This window comes from Xenopus tropicalis, chromosome 6 (assembly GCF_000004195.4).
Source record: "Xenopus tropicalis strain Nigerian chromosome 6, UCB_Xtro_10.0, whole genome shotgun sequence".
In the NCBI taxonomy this organism is placed as follows: domain Eukaryota; kingdom Metazoa; phylum Chordata; class Amphibia; order Anura; family Pipidae; genus Xenopus; species Xenopus tropicalis.
Genome location: NC_030682.2, coordinates 56,946,727 through 56,964,556, shown reverse-complemented (window position 1 = coordinate 56,964,556; position 17,830 = coordinate 56,946,727). Strand labels below are relative to the sequence as shown.

The 17,830-nt window shown below is 38.4% G+C and overlaps 1 protein-coding gene across 2 annotated transcripts in view; it reads left to right on the top strand.

Moving 5' to 3' along the window:
* vopp1 (VOPP1, WBP1/VOPP1 family member) overlaps positions 1–17,830 on the top strand; it is a 71,753-nt gene that overhangs the window by 51,819 nt on the left and 2,104 nt on the right. For both annotated transcript variants that reach the window (XM_012964901.3, NM_001078958.1), the window contains 3 exon segments: positions 474–532; positions 13,334–13,411; positions 17,549–17,685. In XM_012964901.3, the coding sequence (XP_012820355.1) occupies positions 474–532; positions 13,334–13,411; positions 17,549–17,685 (274 nt within the window).

The window sequence follows — 17,830 nt, the reverse complement described above, 5'->3', positions numbered from 1 at the left end:
GTATAGGTTATTGGCATGGAAAGGTTTAAGGAGGGTCTTCTGTTTTGCAGGCATACAGGAAAGGTCCAATCACTGGGGGTGGGGGGGTTGACACATTTTGGCATCCCCAGTGACTGTAATCACTTACTTGATACCCTGGGCCAGTGCTCCTTTTATCAGAAAACTGCACCAGCCCGGGGTACCTGGTATTGGCCCCAGGAAGGGAAGAAGATTGCTTGCTCACATATACTCCAGGCAGTGCAGTTTCATCACTGGCCCGGGGTATCTGGTAAGTGAATACAATCACTGGGAGGCTCCTAACATTTGCCCCCTCCCCCACACTGATTGAACCTTTCCTTTCCCTTTAAGCTATAATTCATAATTAAAAAAATAGACCATTTTAAAACTGAAATATTTTATTACTTGAAAAGGTGATTAATAACAAATGCCTACCTTTATAGCCATTATTTAACATGTTTCATTTTTTCTTCCAGTTTACAGAGGCCAAAAAACACTGCTGGTACTTTGAAGGATTGTATCCTACATATTACATGTAAGTAGTTATTACTTCTGCTTGTAATAACTGAAAAGGGTAGCATCATTATGAATGCATTCATCCTTCTGCTAAAGTGGATGTTGCTCCAAGATTCAACTCAGCTAAAGGACTCTGTTTATTAAAGGTATAAAAGAAGCACCGTCATGTCTCTCAAATAAACAATGACGTAGTCCTGACAGAAGTACATTCTATACCACAGAATTTTATAACACTAGATTTCCCAGAACTCTTTGCAATTAGTTGTCTTCCTGAATAATCATAAAGGAATGTAAACAACATGTTTTACCAGTTGGATGTATTCCAACAAATTCTTTTCATGACTGGCGTAAGGACAAAATTGAAAAAAAAAAATGAAATACAAATAAATGACACCAAAATTTATATTAACATTTCTGTTTATAATAAAATAGCTGAAACACTGTACTGGACACAACTCATAACCTCATGATGAAAAACTTTTAGTCTTTCCTTACTGACAATCACAAGGTTCAATTTACTCTGCATATGGTTAAAAGTATCCCTTAAATTTACTGACTAATTTCTCCACCTTGAAAACCTTATAAATAGCCACAGAAAAAGCTAATTTACAAAATAACTTATAGCCTACCTTGCCAGTCTGACTAAACAGATCCTGAAGAATCCTGCAAAATCATAGTAAGTTATAGTGTTGCTCCTGTGCGCCAAGCAGATTTTTAGTTTTCCCATCCACTTTTATCCCTTAGGCCAGTGTTGGACTGAGATGGAAGGGGCCCACCAGAAACCCTGGACAATGGGCCCATTCTCAAAACTTTAATTCCTCTTCTCCTCCCTCAAACTCATTATTGTCTCTTTTCTCTACATACTTTACTCTATTCTTCCATCCATCAAACTTCTTTGTTCCCATACAGAAATAGGGAATCACCATGAAATAGACTAAATAGTTAGAAGCAAGAGGGCCCACTGACACCTGGGCCCACCGGGAGTTTTACTGGAATCCTGGTGGGCCAGGATACCAGGCCTTAGGCTAATCTCCCACAGATAAATTAGTCGCCCACGATAAATCTCTGCTACCACAGGCAACTTATCTCTCCGAAATGCCGTAGCTTAGTTTTCGAAGCAAAAAGCAGAACTTTCCACCAGCAATTCCTTTGTTGCTGGTAGAAAGGCATTGAGGAGAGATTAGTTGCCCACTGTAGATTTTGTAGGATCCTACAAAATCTGATCTCCATAGGCTGTAATGTAAAGATGGATCAGAAGTCAAACGGTAAGTTTTGTTCCTGCATCTCCATTAGACAGTCAATGTATTTCAATGAGAAAAAAAGTCTGTCTGATTCTTGTCAGATGAAGATGCAGCATGTAGCGTTCCCTTCTAATACGTGTGTTGCGTCAGTTTCATTAATTTTTAGCCCATCCTACAAAATCTCCCATGGAGTTTAGCCCTTAAAAACAAAACAAAAGGGCTTAATTATCTGGTGCTGTCACAGTTTATCATTCATAATGTAATAAATCTTTACAGTTAAAATGATTGTCTCCAAAACAGTGATAATATTACTAAGTGGCTGGAGGCAGCAAATGGTTTACATCAGTCAACTGGCTAATTGGTTAATCATCCACACATGTTCATACATGCTACTTGTTACTCCTACCCAGGGGCCAACTCCTTAAAATGCTACATGTGTAACCAAGGAATTGCCATCGGCATGGATTAATACTAGTTTACACATTAAGTACAAGGTTCTGTGCTATTATTAAAGAGAAAAAAAAACAATTCGGTTAAAAGTGAAGAATTGTTTAAAAAAAGGACACTATAGGAAATGGCATTCCTGGATATCTGAGCTTTTTTGATCATTCGTTTCTGGATAATGGATCCTATTAAAATATTACAGAATCTATAAAGCCAGTTCCTGCCCTCCAAGCTGCAAGAATATTAATGCTCAAAATCACACTCTAGTTAGCGGGGTCAAACAAGATGGTATATTATTTGAAGAAACTTAAAGAGCTGTCTTAAGTACTCCTCTGCCAAAGGTTTCATTTTGACAGGCTGCCACATCAAGCCTGTAGAGTTTTGCAAAGGTATGGGTGTTTATTTCACTGCATGTTGAGTGTGCTTAGCAAAGGGAAGTATTTTTGTTCACTCACCACTTTTAAAAAGCTTTCAAGGATCACCTATAACTGCAAGAGGTAGATTTTTTCTCGAATGCAGTAATGAGTTAATAGCCTCTAGTAGATCTAATGCTAAATAAGCTGCTAAGACAGTATTTATAACCCAAGAGGCACTTGTTGGCTTAGATGCCCAGAGAAAGGAACAAATAATTGCTAGATTCTCTAAATGACTTGGATCTCTCAATATAAGTGGTTAGGCACCTATGCACATCCAGACTGCATAGGTTTTTTATACTGTATCAGTTGTAGTTTGGCAGAATCTTGCAGAACAACCTATCAATTGATATTTCCTGTAAATGGAATTTTAAGCTGAAAGAATGGTAAAGTCTTCAAAACTACTCTGTCCAGAAAGAAAAAGTGTAGGAAGGTTGCACTGCTAACGCAACTCCCCCATTTTCCTCGCTGGAACAATCCATTGATAAAGGAGTCCTTGCCAATGAAACAGGTTCTAGGGATGCAGTTATCATTTCTAATACGTTCATGACCTGATGAAGAAGTTCTGATTGGGCTTTCACTGAGTTAGCTGATCTTCAAACAGAGTCTGAATATTATCTTGGGGAAGATATACTTTGATTTTTACCATATCCAAAATAGGTCCCAAGAACCTATGGTATAAGGCAGTATATTTGACTTTTTTTTTTTCTTTTAAAGGGATACTGTCATGATTTTTATGGTGTACTTTTTACTTCTAAATTACACTTTTTACATAGTAAATAATTCACTCTACCATTACATTGTACTCTTGAACCTACAAATGTATTTCTCTTTAGTTGTAATATTGGTTTGTAGGCAGCCATCTCAGTGCATTGTGTCTGAGTCTGAGCTTTCAGAAGGAGCCAGTGCTACACATTAGAAATGCTTTCAGGTAACCTATTGTTTCTCCTACTCCCATGTAACTGAAAGAGTCCCAAGCCCGACTTGGATTTCTTACTATTGAGTGCTATTCTGATATCTACTGGGAGCTGCTATCTTGCTACCTTCCCATTGTTCTGCTGATCGGCTCAGCAGTAAAGTGTGACTGAAGTTCATCAGAGCACAGGTCACATGGCTGTGGCGCCCTGGGAAATGAAGAATATGGCTAGCCCCATGTGTTTTTGATAAATGGATTTCAATGCAGGATTCTGCTGGAGACGCTTTATTAACTGATTTGTTTTGAAAAAAACATGTTTTCCCATGACAGTATTCGTATCATGAGTGAACAGGATTGAAATGGTTAACTTTAAATGTTCTAGTAGTTGGGATAGAGAGGATGATATTTGTCAGTTGTCTTGAAATAGCATTATGCACACATCCTGTGGTCTAAGAGCTGCTGCAAAACAATAACTTTTGTGAACACCCTTGGCCAGATGTAATGCCAAAATGGAGAGCTTTGAACTGAAGATGAGGAGTTGGACCAAGGAAACCAAGGGGAATAATAATCTGAGCTTTTGTCTATTTGTCAACTTTTGGTGGATCTTCCCAATGTTTGGTATCTTTAAACCTAGCTTTAAAACTTTTGGTTTGGTCAGGTTTTTGCAATTTTCCATTCCTTATTCAATAGGTTATTTGATTGATGTATGTACTGGGAAATTCTATTTTTTATATAGTTGGGTTGAAAAAAAAACAAAGTCCATCAAGTTCAACTCTTCCAAGCAAACCCAAGCATAAAAGTTCATCTTAGACTGTTTGGTCAGATAGTACAATCAAAGGATTTATAAACCTTTCAAACCTCCTTAACAAGACAGTGATTTTTTTCGGTGAGGAGAGTATAACAACAGCAGATTTAAACTCCTCAGATATCAAATTTTTAAACCAGGACACAAATACCTCAGCCTTAAATTAATCGTGTGTATTTTGGGTTGGGACACATGATTGACACAAAGATTTATTCCAATCCTTAGGAAATGGTTGATCACAGCCTGAACATATGGTGCGCTTTGACTTTGTTTTTCTCTTTTTAGTTGTATCCTTAACCATCTAGGGAAAGAGAAAATGGAAAACCTATGTTTTTGTTATTTATTAATCTGAACGGGTAAACAGGGGATTGAATCTACTCTATGTTTGTTCCTTGTGAGGAATATAATTACCAGTGCACAAATAATCCCTCTGCATAATAGACTCCTACTAACAAAACATTCATAAGAAAGAATTGAGGGGCTGTATACTTGTAATCTAATTACCTAGAAAAAGCCAAAACTATGCGTTGGTGCTGAAGATGATATACCACCTATCTGAACCTCTGTTTATATTCATGCAGCTGAATGTTTCATACTGAGTTTGCCATTGCCAGATATTGTTTTGCTGTTTTTTACTCAATAGTAGATGAGTATTTTGGTGGTTACTAACCTAGAAAAGAAGGAATTAAATCTAGAAAACAGTGCTTTATTGCAGATTTTAATTTTATATTAAATATTGTATACATAGTACAATATCATAATACACTGTACACAAAGAAGAGTAATTAACCTTTATATATAGTTTAAGCCAGTGAAAACTATGTTTATATAACAGTACAGAATAGTAGAATTTGGAAAGTCATGCTGTTGGCCAGCTACCAAACAATTTAGATTTTTTAAAGAAATTAGTGCTTTCCCATGCAGAAATGTCAAATCAGACATTTTATTTAATCCTAATTCCACATTGAAATAAATCTAGCAAATTTAAAAGGTACTTTACCGTGCCTTAACATAAAGTACTAGATTCCTTCACATTACTCTATGGTCACTGTCAGATTTTTGAAAATTGAATATTTAAGATGAACATTAAAAATGTAATGAACATTTAAGATTGTTGAACATAAATAAAAGGGTAATTTATGGACACAAATACAGTGTGTAAAATGCAATTGTGGACACACATCACCATTTTTTTTTACCCTTAATGCACTGTTACTTTGGGAGTGCACGTTCAAAGTAGTATTTGAATCAGATTCATTGGGTGTAAGTCTGTTGTGTTTGTGTTGTCTATGTCTATGTGTTGTGTTGTGTTTTGACAAAGCTTCAGTGACATAAGGAAAACTATTTTTGTGCTGTGCGGACAATGGCAGCTTGCAGGAGGAAACTTAGCGTGACTTCGGATTACTGAAGCAATGCAAAGGGCTTTCCACTGGCGACTTCTGTTGTTGCTGGCGGAAAGGTGAGGTTAGTCGCCCACAATAGCAGAGATCTATTGCAGCCCCTTGTTCCCCCAGCTTGTCAAACTGTCCATAGTCAGTGTGCTCTCGCCCCTCCCCACATTGTCAAAGCGCACCTTCACACATGTGCGGGGGAGGGGGCGACGTGGCCGGCCATGTTACCTAGGGGCGTCCGGCCAGCTTAGCCTGGCTCTGATTGTGAACCAGTGTGGAAATGGCTGGGCTGATTTACCTTTTCACCCACAGGCCTATATTAACAAATTCATAAGTATCTTCATTTTAACCTGAGGCTAAACCACATGACAGGCCTGCTTTGTGGATTCCATATCACAACAGAAAACATTCCATTTGATTTATTACAACTTTAAATGATCTGCTTCAATCTTCACTTGGTCTGTTTACTTTGTATCTTTTGAGCAAACGAATATGTTCCCCGGACAAAGACAAACTTAGATATTAGTACAGTTATGTTTTAAGATTCTGTACCAGCCCAAGGCAACTACAGCCCTTTAGCAGGGAAGATCCATGCCCCAGTAGCTCCCCATCTTCTTTTCTGCTGATTCATTGCACATGCTCTGTGCTGCTGTCACTTACTATGCTTAGGGACCGACTCACAATATACTGTATGTATAGAACATAAATGTCACAATATGTTCTATCAGTAATTAATACATATAGAGATTCTGAAACTAGGTTGGTGCAGTAAGTTCAGTATACTGCCCATGTTTGTTTTTAGGGTTTAGTTCTTGGTTATTCCGAATGTTTAATTGTTGTTCTTTACTACTTTTAACAAAGAATGTGGGCACATATAAGTCTTTAACCAAAGTCATCAGCCACAGCAACACACCAAGCTGTGTTTATCATTAGTTACACACTAGAGATCCTAAAAGTGCAAACCAAGCAGCTTCTTTGAATAAAGCACATTAAAGGCAGACTCTAATTTATTAAGGCATGCAGGCTATCTGTTTGCAAGATAAGCTACCTATTGTTTTTTAAGTATCACTTCAGTTTAATAGAAATATACTGTTAAATGTCTATGTAGCCATGAATGCAGGGAGAATTTAGAATATGAACACTTACAGGGATTTACTAATGCTTTATTAATTAAATATGGTTTTTAACTTATAGTAAATGGAAAATTACTATAAAAAATAACATAAAGGCCATTCTGGTAATGTCAATTGCTACAGTATTTATTTAAAGTTGGGTAAAAATATCTCTAAATATACGTGGCCATTCCCTTCACTGAATTGTCAAGTAACAAGGATAAACATTCAGTGCATTATATGATGAGGGTATAATATCATTAAGTTCACAAATGAATATACCGATATGAACCTGCTAAACGTTCCCTTTATACCTTTTCGGCACCACAAGAAAATCCAATCAGAGTTTAGAAATACCAGGATTACACTTTGAGAGGCCTATTTTATCTATGGTTCTCCTATATATATATATATAATTATATATATAATTATATTCACTATATTCTTTGTGTACTTTAAGAACATTGCAACGTGTCACTGACTATAGATTTTAAGGAAAATGAAGCAGAAACCATAGCTCATTTATTTGATGAAAAGCAGAGGTCTGTGTATGAGGAAGGGTGCTATGCAGTACTAATGTATTATATTGTATCCTGACAAGGTTTGGTAAGTTCCACTACACTCTTGACTAAGGGATAGGGATCTGGCATCCAAAGGAAACTCAAAACTTTAAGAAAGTGTATTTCAAAAAAATATATCCAGACATTCAAGGTAGAATGTAAGGAATTAAATGACATCCATGGTACCTTATTTTCTCTACATTCCTACATGGAAGAACATGGCACACATTTCAAATGGGAATGCTTTGGAAAGCTTCTGATCCATCACAGAACATGCTGCATTGCTAAACAGACATTATACAGGATGTGTCTCATACTCATTTTGTAGGTGAATTATTTGACAAAGGACTCATTTTGTAGGTAAATTATTTGACAAAGGACAGATATTCATACATGGCCACAATTCCTCTCTTTCTAGTCCTAATTGGTATTGGGTATTGATATTTCTACATTAGCTTAATATTTATCACCTCTCACAGGTCATTTCACAGGAGAGCTCTTAAAGCTGCATAATAACAAACAAATAAACTGGCCCAGTGGATGCATACAGACAAAAGAACAATTAAAAAGAGAGTAATGAATAATGAGCAATGAACTACTGAGAGCCATATTTGAATTAGTGTAAAAGGGAGAGATTTTCAAATCATATATAAAAAATGTAGATATGGAGTACTTTATATATTTGGTCTCTGTTTTCTCTCTGATCCTGTTTTTCTCTGATTCTAGAAATGCATTGTGTAAATTATTTGGCAGATAATTTCCATGCAAGATATAAAATATATTACTTCAGGGCATAATTTCATACATTTCTATATAGAATGTAAGGTACTGAGTGGCAGGAGGTGCAGCCCCCATTGTACAGGGCTGTACAGGTATAGGACCCATTATCCAGAATGCTCAGGACAAAGGGTATTCCGAATAAGGGGTCTTTCCGTAATTTGGATCACCATACCTGAAGTCTACTAAAAAATCAATGAGATATTAATCAAACCCAATAGGATTGTTTTGCATCCAATAAGGATTATTTATATCTTAGTTGGGATCAAGTACAAGGTACTGTTTTATTACTACAGCGAAAAAGGAAATCAGTTTTAAAATTCTGTATTATTTGATTGAAATGGAGTCTATGGGAGACGGGCTTTTCTCTAATTCGGAGCTTTCTGGATAATGGGTTTCCGGATAAGGGATCCCATACCTGTACAGCATCTCCTGTCGCTGCATGCCCTTTGCATGGGGTGGTGGATTTTTAGATCTGGCCCTCCACCCCTAGGTGCAAGTGCTCCATAGATTAGCACTAAGGGGCTCTCTCATGCACCCCTTATTGCTTTTACAGGGGTTTCCTAAATGATCCCTGCCATCTTTTGCCATGTGATAGGGTTCTCTTTATCCTCTTTACCACTCTGTACCTTAGCTGAACAATGGAGTGGACAGTGCCTGTCCTCTGATTTCCTATCTCTATCAGAAGTTCATAAGGATCTTCAGGGTCAGATCTGTGAGTAATGCTGGGGCAAGAAGAAAGGAGCACACAGACCTTATTTGTTAGTGAACATCATAGTTCCTGTCATTGTAGATATGGTGGGTGCTGAGGGAAGCAGAGTGCAAGGCTCTATTAGCCTAATAAGGTATTTGACAGCGGCAAAGGACACCTTGTATCCATGACAGCAGCTGTTTGGCACAACCTGTTGGTATGACGCATAATAATTGCTTTATTTGATGTCAGTATCCCTCAAAATAAGAAAAAAGCCCCCATCTCAACAGGCTTTCTCAGTGATAATCAAATAAACATGTATCGAACTATAGCTGGAAATTATTTTGTTACATTTCAGACCAGACTTCGCTTGAAAAATTCTCTGGATTATTATTTGGGTATTATGATTCACAGGTAGCACCAGTCACGCAGCAGGAGGTTTTCCCTGTCTAGCAGATGTGAATAATTTAATAGCATGAATAGCACAAGGCAGCTTTATCAGTCAGATTGTAGGCAGTGGCACATACAGTTCTTTCATTATCATGCTGGTTACAGGCCTTGGAGAATACACAGTTTGGCTATAACGTTCATTTATTATAAAACATTTTTAAATAGTATTGATTTCTAGTGCAAAGGATGGATTATGCTTGATAGTACACCATGGAAACAAACAAAGATGTACCCTTATACACAGTAGTTGGCAATAAATGTTGTATACAAAAAAAAATAAAAAATTGGCATTATTGCACTGTGAAAATGTTGTTTGTGTGGCAAAACATTTTCTTTACACAGACTTAAGCCAAATTAACCTATCAACATTTTTTTCCTGACATTTTGGCATAAAAAAATGTCTGTAAAAATTTGTGAGTGCGACTATTCTTAAAAGGTTGTACAAAATAGCCACTCCCACTTGTTTTTTTTCATTTTTTGAAAGTTAACGATAGGGCAGATAAATGACGGAAAATTTGATACAACTTTTTATGGCATTTTTCTATCTATTTATCTATCTATCTATCCTATCTGTAATTCAAGGGCCATGAATAACCGTATCTGTGGTCAGGAAGTATTCCTGAATTTATTAAATGACACCTTCCCTCAGAAGGTCAAATGTAAGCAGCTGTATGTGTGGCTCACAGGCTTTTCAGAAGGAGAGCACAGTCAAGAAATTTTTTGGGGTATGGTGACTTGAATGTACTTTAAGGCTTTTGCCAATCACAGTGCAATTGTGAGATTATATTTAAAGGGGAACTCCACCCAAACACAACTTAAGCTTTTTGAAAAGTAAACATGATTTGAAGCAACTTTGCAATATACAGAAATAGAAATTCTCCCTGCCAGCTCTTAACACTGCAGCTATATCTGGTGGCAGAGATGGGGGGTAGCTAGTTCTGTTGCAGTTGACATATGTACAGTACAGAAGCCAAAATACAGCCCTGGGTTAAGTGCTAAAAAAAGTTGCAAATCCTCCGCTGTACAATGAAAACAGTAAAGACCTTGTTGAAAGTAAACATATCCCCCATATCTCATGCTACACAAAACTTTGCTTTTTAAATCACTATTTTACATCCCTCCAACCAATGCTACATTCCGAATTCCTGATTTAACAGAGCAGATACCACCATAAATTCAGAGCTGTATCGTAGAGCCCCCCCACTCTATAACTACGTCACTGGGCCTGACTAGCTCATTAGTGCAAGATAATGGAACATGGTGAAGTAAACTTGAGCATAATGAGATAGAATGATTAGAAAGGTTAGAGAAAAGTGATGGGCTATGGTATCATGGTATGGATGGAAAAAATGTGGGTAGAGGTGAGATGGGGTGCTGGACAGTAGAGGTATAATGGCACATAGGGCATTGTGTTGTACATTGGAACTTGCCTCCTCCATGCACATGCAACAAAGGGCCTGAAAATATCTTGTGGCAGAGGCAGTGTTCCAATTTGCACCTCGAGCCCTTATGGGTTTAGGTGCTGTCAAACCTGCAGCTCAAACGTGCCTCAAATTCACAAAAAAAAAAAGTTTTACCATAATACATTTCATTATTCCATAGTGAATGACAAATATTCTAATTCCACTCAATGAAATGCTTGAGTTTATGTTTGTTTATGAAAACACCCAACTTAACACAAATCTCCAATAAAAGCACTTGAAATATATATATATATATAGAGAGAGAGAGAGAGAGAGAGAGAGAGAGAAAGAAAGAGCTTAAAGCCCATTGATGGTAATTAGAAATTTGTTTTGTGCATCAGGAATGACTGTATGGAGAATTGAATAAACACAATCTACTGCCGGGGAATAATATGTTCTGTGTGGTAATAAGCTGAAATGCTCATCCTCTTGAGCCGTGTTTTTCTCCCAAAGCTTCTAAGATACATTTGGTAATCTGGAACAATTTGCTCATGAATCCTGGGAAGTTTGAACTTGTTCCAGTAAATGAAACAGAGGTGAACAATCTTTGCTTCCTGTAATGACTGATGGTAATGTTTTATTTAAAGGGCAATCAGAGCGTAACAAAAAATAAAACCATTACCTTCAGAGAAGCTGCTGTGTGGTGCCTTATATGTAGCAGACCAAAAACCATTTTAGCGCTTATACATTTGATAAGGCGCCTAGCCCAAAACATGTAGTGTTATCCACCACTTTGCAGTCTAAGGGGTCCATTCATGAAACCATTTTCAGAAAAAAATCACATTTTTTCTAATTTGTAGAACTTTTTTCTTATGTCCACGATTTTTTTTGTTAAAATTCCACTACTTTTTCATGGTTTTCATTAACTTCCACGAAGAACAACGACTACAACCATTTTGGAATTTATTCAAGTTTCAGTATCGTGAGTATCTTTTGGCCAGGTTGGATCTTTAGAGTGCCATTGAGTCCTATACAGGACCTCTCACCACTGCTCCGTATGGGACTTTTACTGTTAGGGAATGCGCATGCGCACTCGGCGGCGGGGGTTTCAGGTGTTCGCGCATGGGCAGAAGGGGGGCGGTGCCCCCATCAGAAAGGCTTTCAAAATCATACAATGAAGTTTCAAAGCCAGAAAGGTTTTTACGCCGTTTAGGATTGTTCGGATAAGAAAATTTAGTTATTTTCGATTTTAGTATGACCGAGTAAAGAATTTTCATGACATTTTCGCACATCAGAAATTATCGTGGTTACTCCGAATTTTTTCCTATTGTGCTTTTAACCACCCAAAATTTGCGGTTTAATGAATTGGCACCGATATGTAACAGTAAGATTTGCTTGTTTGGTGAGGTCTCCAAATGAGCAAATTTTTTCCCCAGTATGCCCACCTTGGGTGGGCGACATTGTGCTTAAGTTGAATGACCAGATCGCAATAAAGGGGATAGGGAAAGTTGGAGAGAGGACCGCAGCAATGAGCTGATGGGGTCCCCAATGTGAATAATCATTTTTGGGCAGATATCAGTGGGAGAAGCCATCCTGAGCCAGTCTTAAGGACCTGAATCAGCAGCTCAAATCTGCCTGTGTATGGCCACCTTAAGATTACTGCCGTGTTTTCTTATATTCCTAATATTATTTGTTCCATCTAGCATTTTTTGACACATTTGATTTTCTTCTGTTAAAGGGAATGTTAAACTTCAGACAATAGTCTGAATTTGAAGAGCCCCTGTCAGAAATATTTTTTTTTGTAAATCATGTTTATTATTTGAAATGTTTAGTTGAAGCTAAAGATCATATAAGCTGTGAATTAACGCTGCTAAAACTCGCTCTCTCTTTGGAAGGGATTGTGGACTCCAGCTTGCAGGCTGCCCAGACAAAAAGTTGGCACTGACCTGCTCTCCATTCCTCTCCATTTGCATGTCATTGATCCAATTGGCTATACCTTGCCAGCCATAAGTTTCACATATATGCAAATAAAGCAGTTTTATAAAAGTGCTGTTTTTGGTCAGTCATGTCATATGACAAGGAAATTGTGGCTGTGATGCTTTCTCTTCCATGGCTACTTGCCTTAGTTTCCTAAATGCCTTTTTCTTTTGGCTGCACTGCTGAATGTATCTCCTATAGCAGTGATCCCCAACCAGTGGCTCAGGAGCAACATGTTGCTCACCAACCCCTTGGATGTTGCTCCCAGTGGCCTCAAAGCAGGCGCTTATTTTTTGAATACTTGGCTTGGGGGCAAGTTTTGGTTGCATAAAACCCAGTGTAAAGCCAAACAGAGCCTTCTATAGGCTACCAGTACACATAGCCAGTACAAATAGCCAATCATAGCCCTTATATGGCACCTCCAGGTACCTTTTTCATGCTTGTGTTGCTCCCCAACTCTTTTTACATTTGAATATTGCTCACGGGTAAAAAAGGTTGGGAATCCCTGTTCTATAGTCTTATCCTGATGAATCAATTGTAAGATCAATAATGTTTTATCAATGTTTTAGCAAGCCTTGACCTTTAATAAGCCCCCTCCTGTATCTCTGGCTTGCAATAAAACGTTTGTTCCTCTTTGCAGATGTCGCGCATATGAAGATTGCTGCGGTTCCAGATGCTGTGTACGAGCTCTCTCTATTCAGAGGCTATGGTACTTTTGGTAGGTACTGTAGCCTTATTGGCAAAGAAACACCTGGCAGTTATTTCATTCATATTTTTGCTTCTTCCCAGCTATTAATTCAAAATTATTTAGACAAATAACAAAGCTGCTAATTGTACTGCAAAAATGTAAAACAAAATGTGATCTAGGCTGAATTAATTTAGTATTTGCATTAACGAGATTGAATTACATACATTTAGTATAGTAAACTTACAGGGTTCAATTAGAAATCTGGTACAGATATGCATAGGGGATGAATAATTGTAACACAACTGGAAGAGGTTTTTTATCATGAATGTTCTTCATGGTATTTACAATGTACAGGTATCAATTCTGTTATTTGGAAACCCGTTATCCAGAAAGCTCCAAATAAGAACAAGGCTGCCTCCCATAGACTCCATTCTAGGCAAATAATTTTAATTTTGAAAAATGATTTCCTTTTATTCTGTAATAATAAAACAGCACCTTGTACTTGATCCCAACTAATATATAATTAATCCTTATTGGAGGCAAAACAATTCTATTGGGTTTATTTAATATTTACATGAGTAAATGTAATGTTCAGTTTTGTTGGAGCTTGGTTATTTTTGTAGCTGTTGCATTTTTTATTCAGTGTTACAATTTTACTTCAATACACTGAAGACCAAATTAAAATTTGAGAATATTTAACAAATGTTGTCGACATGTTTTTGCTAGACAACAAGAATTTTCACAGCTACATGTTTTCTTTAATATGCCTTTTAATTTCCCAGCTGGCCACTGTGTTTTCTGAAGTGCCCAAGGTTTTTTCCATTCGTGTCACAAGATTTCTCCTGAACATTAATGTTTTTATATTTCACTAGGCTATTATAAGGAGTTCCATGACAATATAAAGGCATGAGGCTGAAGGCTGAGTGCTTTTATACATTTCATGGAACTTCGAGGTGACTATTAAAGGAGAGGAAAGGCTAAGCCACTTGGGGGTGCCAAAATGTCAGGCACCCCCAAGTGACTTTAATCGCTTACCTTGTACCCCGGGCTGGTGCCCCTGTTGGAGAAAACCGCACCTGCAGCGAGTGTTTCCTCTTCCTTCTGTCGTCAAAATCCCTGGGCCGGTGCGTGGGCAGTAGAGTGAAAAGCCAACTTTTTTGTTAAAAAAAAGTGAATAAGGAAGCTTGCTTGCAGCTACCCCGGGCTGGTGCTGTTTTCTCCTAACAGGGGCACCAGCCCGGGGTACAAGGTAAGCGATTAAAGTCACTTGGGGTGCCTAACATTTTGAAAAGATGGCATTGCTGGTTCCCATAGAAACTCAGCTCTAGCTGTCTGCTTCAATTTTTTTCTCCTGAGCTCAACTTTACCATTACAGTGCTCAAACAAAGCAGAACTATTATCAGAGACAGTTGTGCCTGTGTGAGCCTGTATTCTTGATGAAATGTATGCTGCATAAGGGTCTGTGTGCATGGGCGTCCACAGAAGGGGGCAAGAGGGGGCACTTGCCCCCCCCTGGAAAAGTAGCAAAAAAACAAAAACCTTACTCCGTTTCTGCACTTTCCTCTCAAGCCCGTTTTTGCTGTGCTCCGATTGGATCTTTCTTCTTGTGGATTCTCCAATCAGAGCACAGCTTCCTTGACAGACAGTAAAATTGACCAATCAGAGCACAGATGCACACAGGGATCGGGAGATTTTGCAAACTGGAAACAGAAATAAAGACTGAAAAGAACAATCTGCAGCTGTAACTTTACCTAAGAACCAACTCTCAACTTTTGCTGCAGTTTTCATCCCACAGGTACTATACACAGGTACTATACACAGGCACTATACACAGGTACTATACCCAGGCACTATACACAGGTACTATATACACAGGCACTATACACAGGTACTATACCCAGGCACTATACACAGGCACTATACCCAGGTACTATACCCAGGCACTATACACAGGCACTATACACAGGCACTATACCCAGGCACTATACCCAGGCACTATACACAGGCACTATACACAGGTACTATACCCAGGCACTATACCCAGGTACTATACACAGGTACTATATACACAGGTACTATACCCAGGCACTATACCCAGGCACTATACACAGGCACTATACACAGGTACTATACCCAGGTACTATACCCAGGCACTATACCCAGGCACTATACACAGGCACTATACCCAGGCGCTATACACAGGCGCTATACACAGGCGCTATACCCAGGTGCTATACCCAGGCGCTATACCCAGGCACTATACCCAGGCACTATACCCAGGCACTATACCCAGGTACTATACCCAGGCACTATACCCAGGCACTATACCCAGGCACTATACCCAGGTACTATACACAGGTGCTATACACAGGTGCTATACCCAGGCGCTATACACAGGCGCTATACACAGGCGCTATACCCAGGCGCTATACCCAGGCGCTATACCCAGGCACTATACCCAGGCACTATACCCAGGCACTATACCCAGGTACTATACACAGGTACTATACACAGGTACTATACACAGGTACTATACACAGGCACTATACACAGGCACTATACACAGGTACTATACACAGGCACTATACAGTTCTAAAGAATCACTAGCTGACATTAAATTGTTTTTTGCCTGACCTGACATCTATAATAATTTATAATCTATCCCCTACCCTAACACATGGAGGGTAAGTTAACTCTTTCCCTCTGAAAAAGCTCATTGTGTGTTTATATATTTGTTGTTGTTTTTTGCACTTACTATTTTTTTTTTTTTGTCATTGTTTTGTTCATTTATAGTAAGTTACAGTGGGGCCAATGTTGTGTATCAGTGCCAGTGTTATAGTGCCAGGGCCTGAATATCTGCCATCAGTACCCACTGCTTCTAACTGTATATAATGTGCTGGGTTTGTAAATACGGACTGCGTCTCACTGTATATAATGGGGAGTCAGTACCCACTGCCTTTCTTGCTATAAAACTAACATAAACACATCTAAAGGGGTGGTTCACTTTTAAGTTAACCTTTAGTATGTTATAAAATGGCCTATTCCTAGCAACTTTGCAATTGGTCTTTCTAATTAATTTTTTTGAATAATTTGCCTTTCTCTTCTGCCTCTATACAGATTTCAAATGGGGGCCAAAAAATATTGCTCTGTGAGGCTACAATTTTATTATTATTATAATTTTGTATTACTTATTTTTCTAAGTAGGCCCCTTAACTATTCATATTCCCATCTCTTGTTTAAACCACTACCTGGTTGCTAGGGTAAATAAGACCCTAGCAACCAGATAGCTGCTGAAATACCAAATGGAGAGCTGCTGAACAAAAAGCTAAATAACTGAAAAACCATTAAAAATAAAAGTGAATTGAATGCGAACTACCCCTTTAAGCTAACTGATCACAAACACAAATGTTTGCAGATCCCCTAACAGAAGTGCGCGTATGAATACTTTTACATCCTAAACATTTTAGGGTAAAAAAAAAAAAGCACCCCCACCCGCACTTTTGTACAGTATCCCTGGGAGTCAGTGGGAACGGCAAGAGGTAGTTGGGAGGTTAACTTTTTACGCCAGCAGCGAATCCACTAAGTGTCACATTAGCTGTAGGTCAGTCTGTGTATGGGCCATCTTTAGCCTCCCCTAGTATCATCCTGCAAAAAAAATATATATATTTTTATATATATATATATATATATTTGTCTGTTGCAGGATGATGCTAGCTTACTTGCCCCCCCTTGGAAAATTTTCTGCGGACGCCCATGTCTGTGTGTGTGTGTATATGCTGTTTGCAGATTTAAATGTAACTGATTATGTATCAGAGGAAAAATGGCCACCGGGTGAAAGCTGCTATTTGCTTTAGGAAAATGTTGATGGTGCTGGCAAGCGGAGGGGATATATGCAGTACTAATGGTGCCATTTGGATGGGGGAGATGTGCCCAACTGATATACATTGTAGGCAAATGTAGGCTTTACATGTCCTTTAACACCTCAAGACTTGTGTCTGTACCATTGGTAATTGGGCCCCTGTCTGTAAATGCACAGGGTATTTTTATTTCCTTATGACGTTACTCACCTTGTGTTCATGTATATATAACTACTATCCAGTAATGCTGGCATCTTTCCTTAATTGCAGTCCTGTTGGGTGATAAACATAGTTTCTCACTTCTCTTTAGGTTCCTCTTGATGATGGGTGTACTGTTTTGTTGTGGGGCTGGATTTTTTATCAGAAGAAGGATGTACCCACCTTTGCTTGTTGATGAACCTACTTTTAATGTCTCATACACCAGGCAACCTGCAGGGCCTCCACCAGGTAATTACTCTGTATTTTTTCATAGCGTTTCATGTGGCAGAAACTTGAAGATAAAGTTCATTAGTGATAAGATGTGTAAGGAATCATTAGGGCCTGGACACAAGTGCAAGAGTGCTAAGCAGCGCAAAAATTGTGCTTTTTAGTG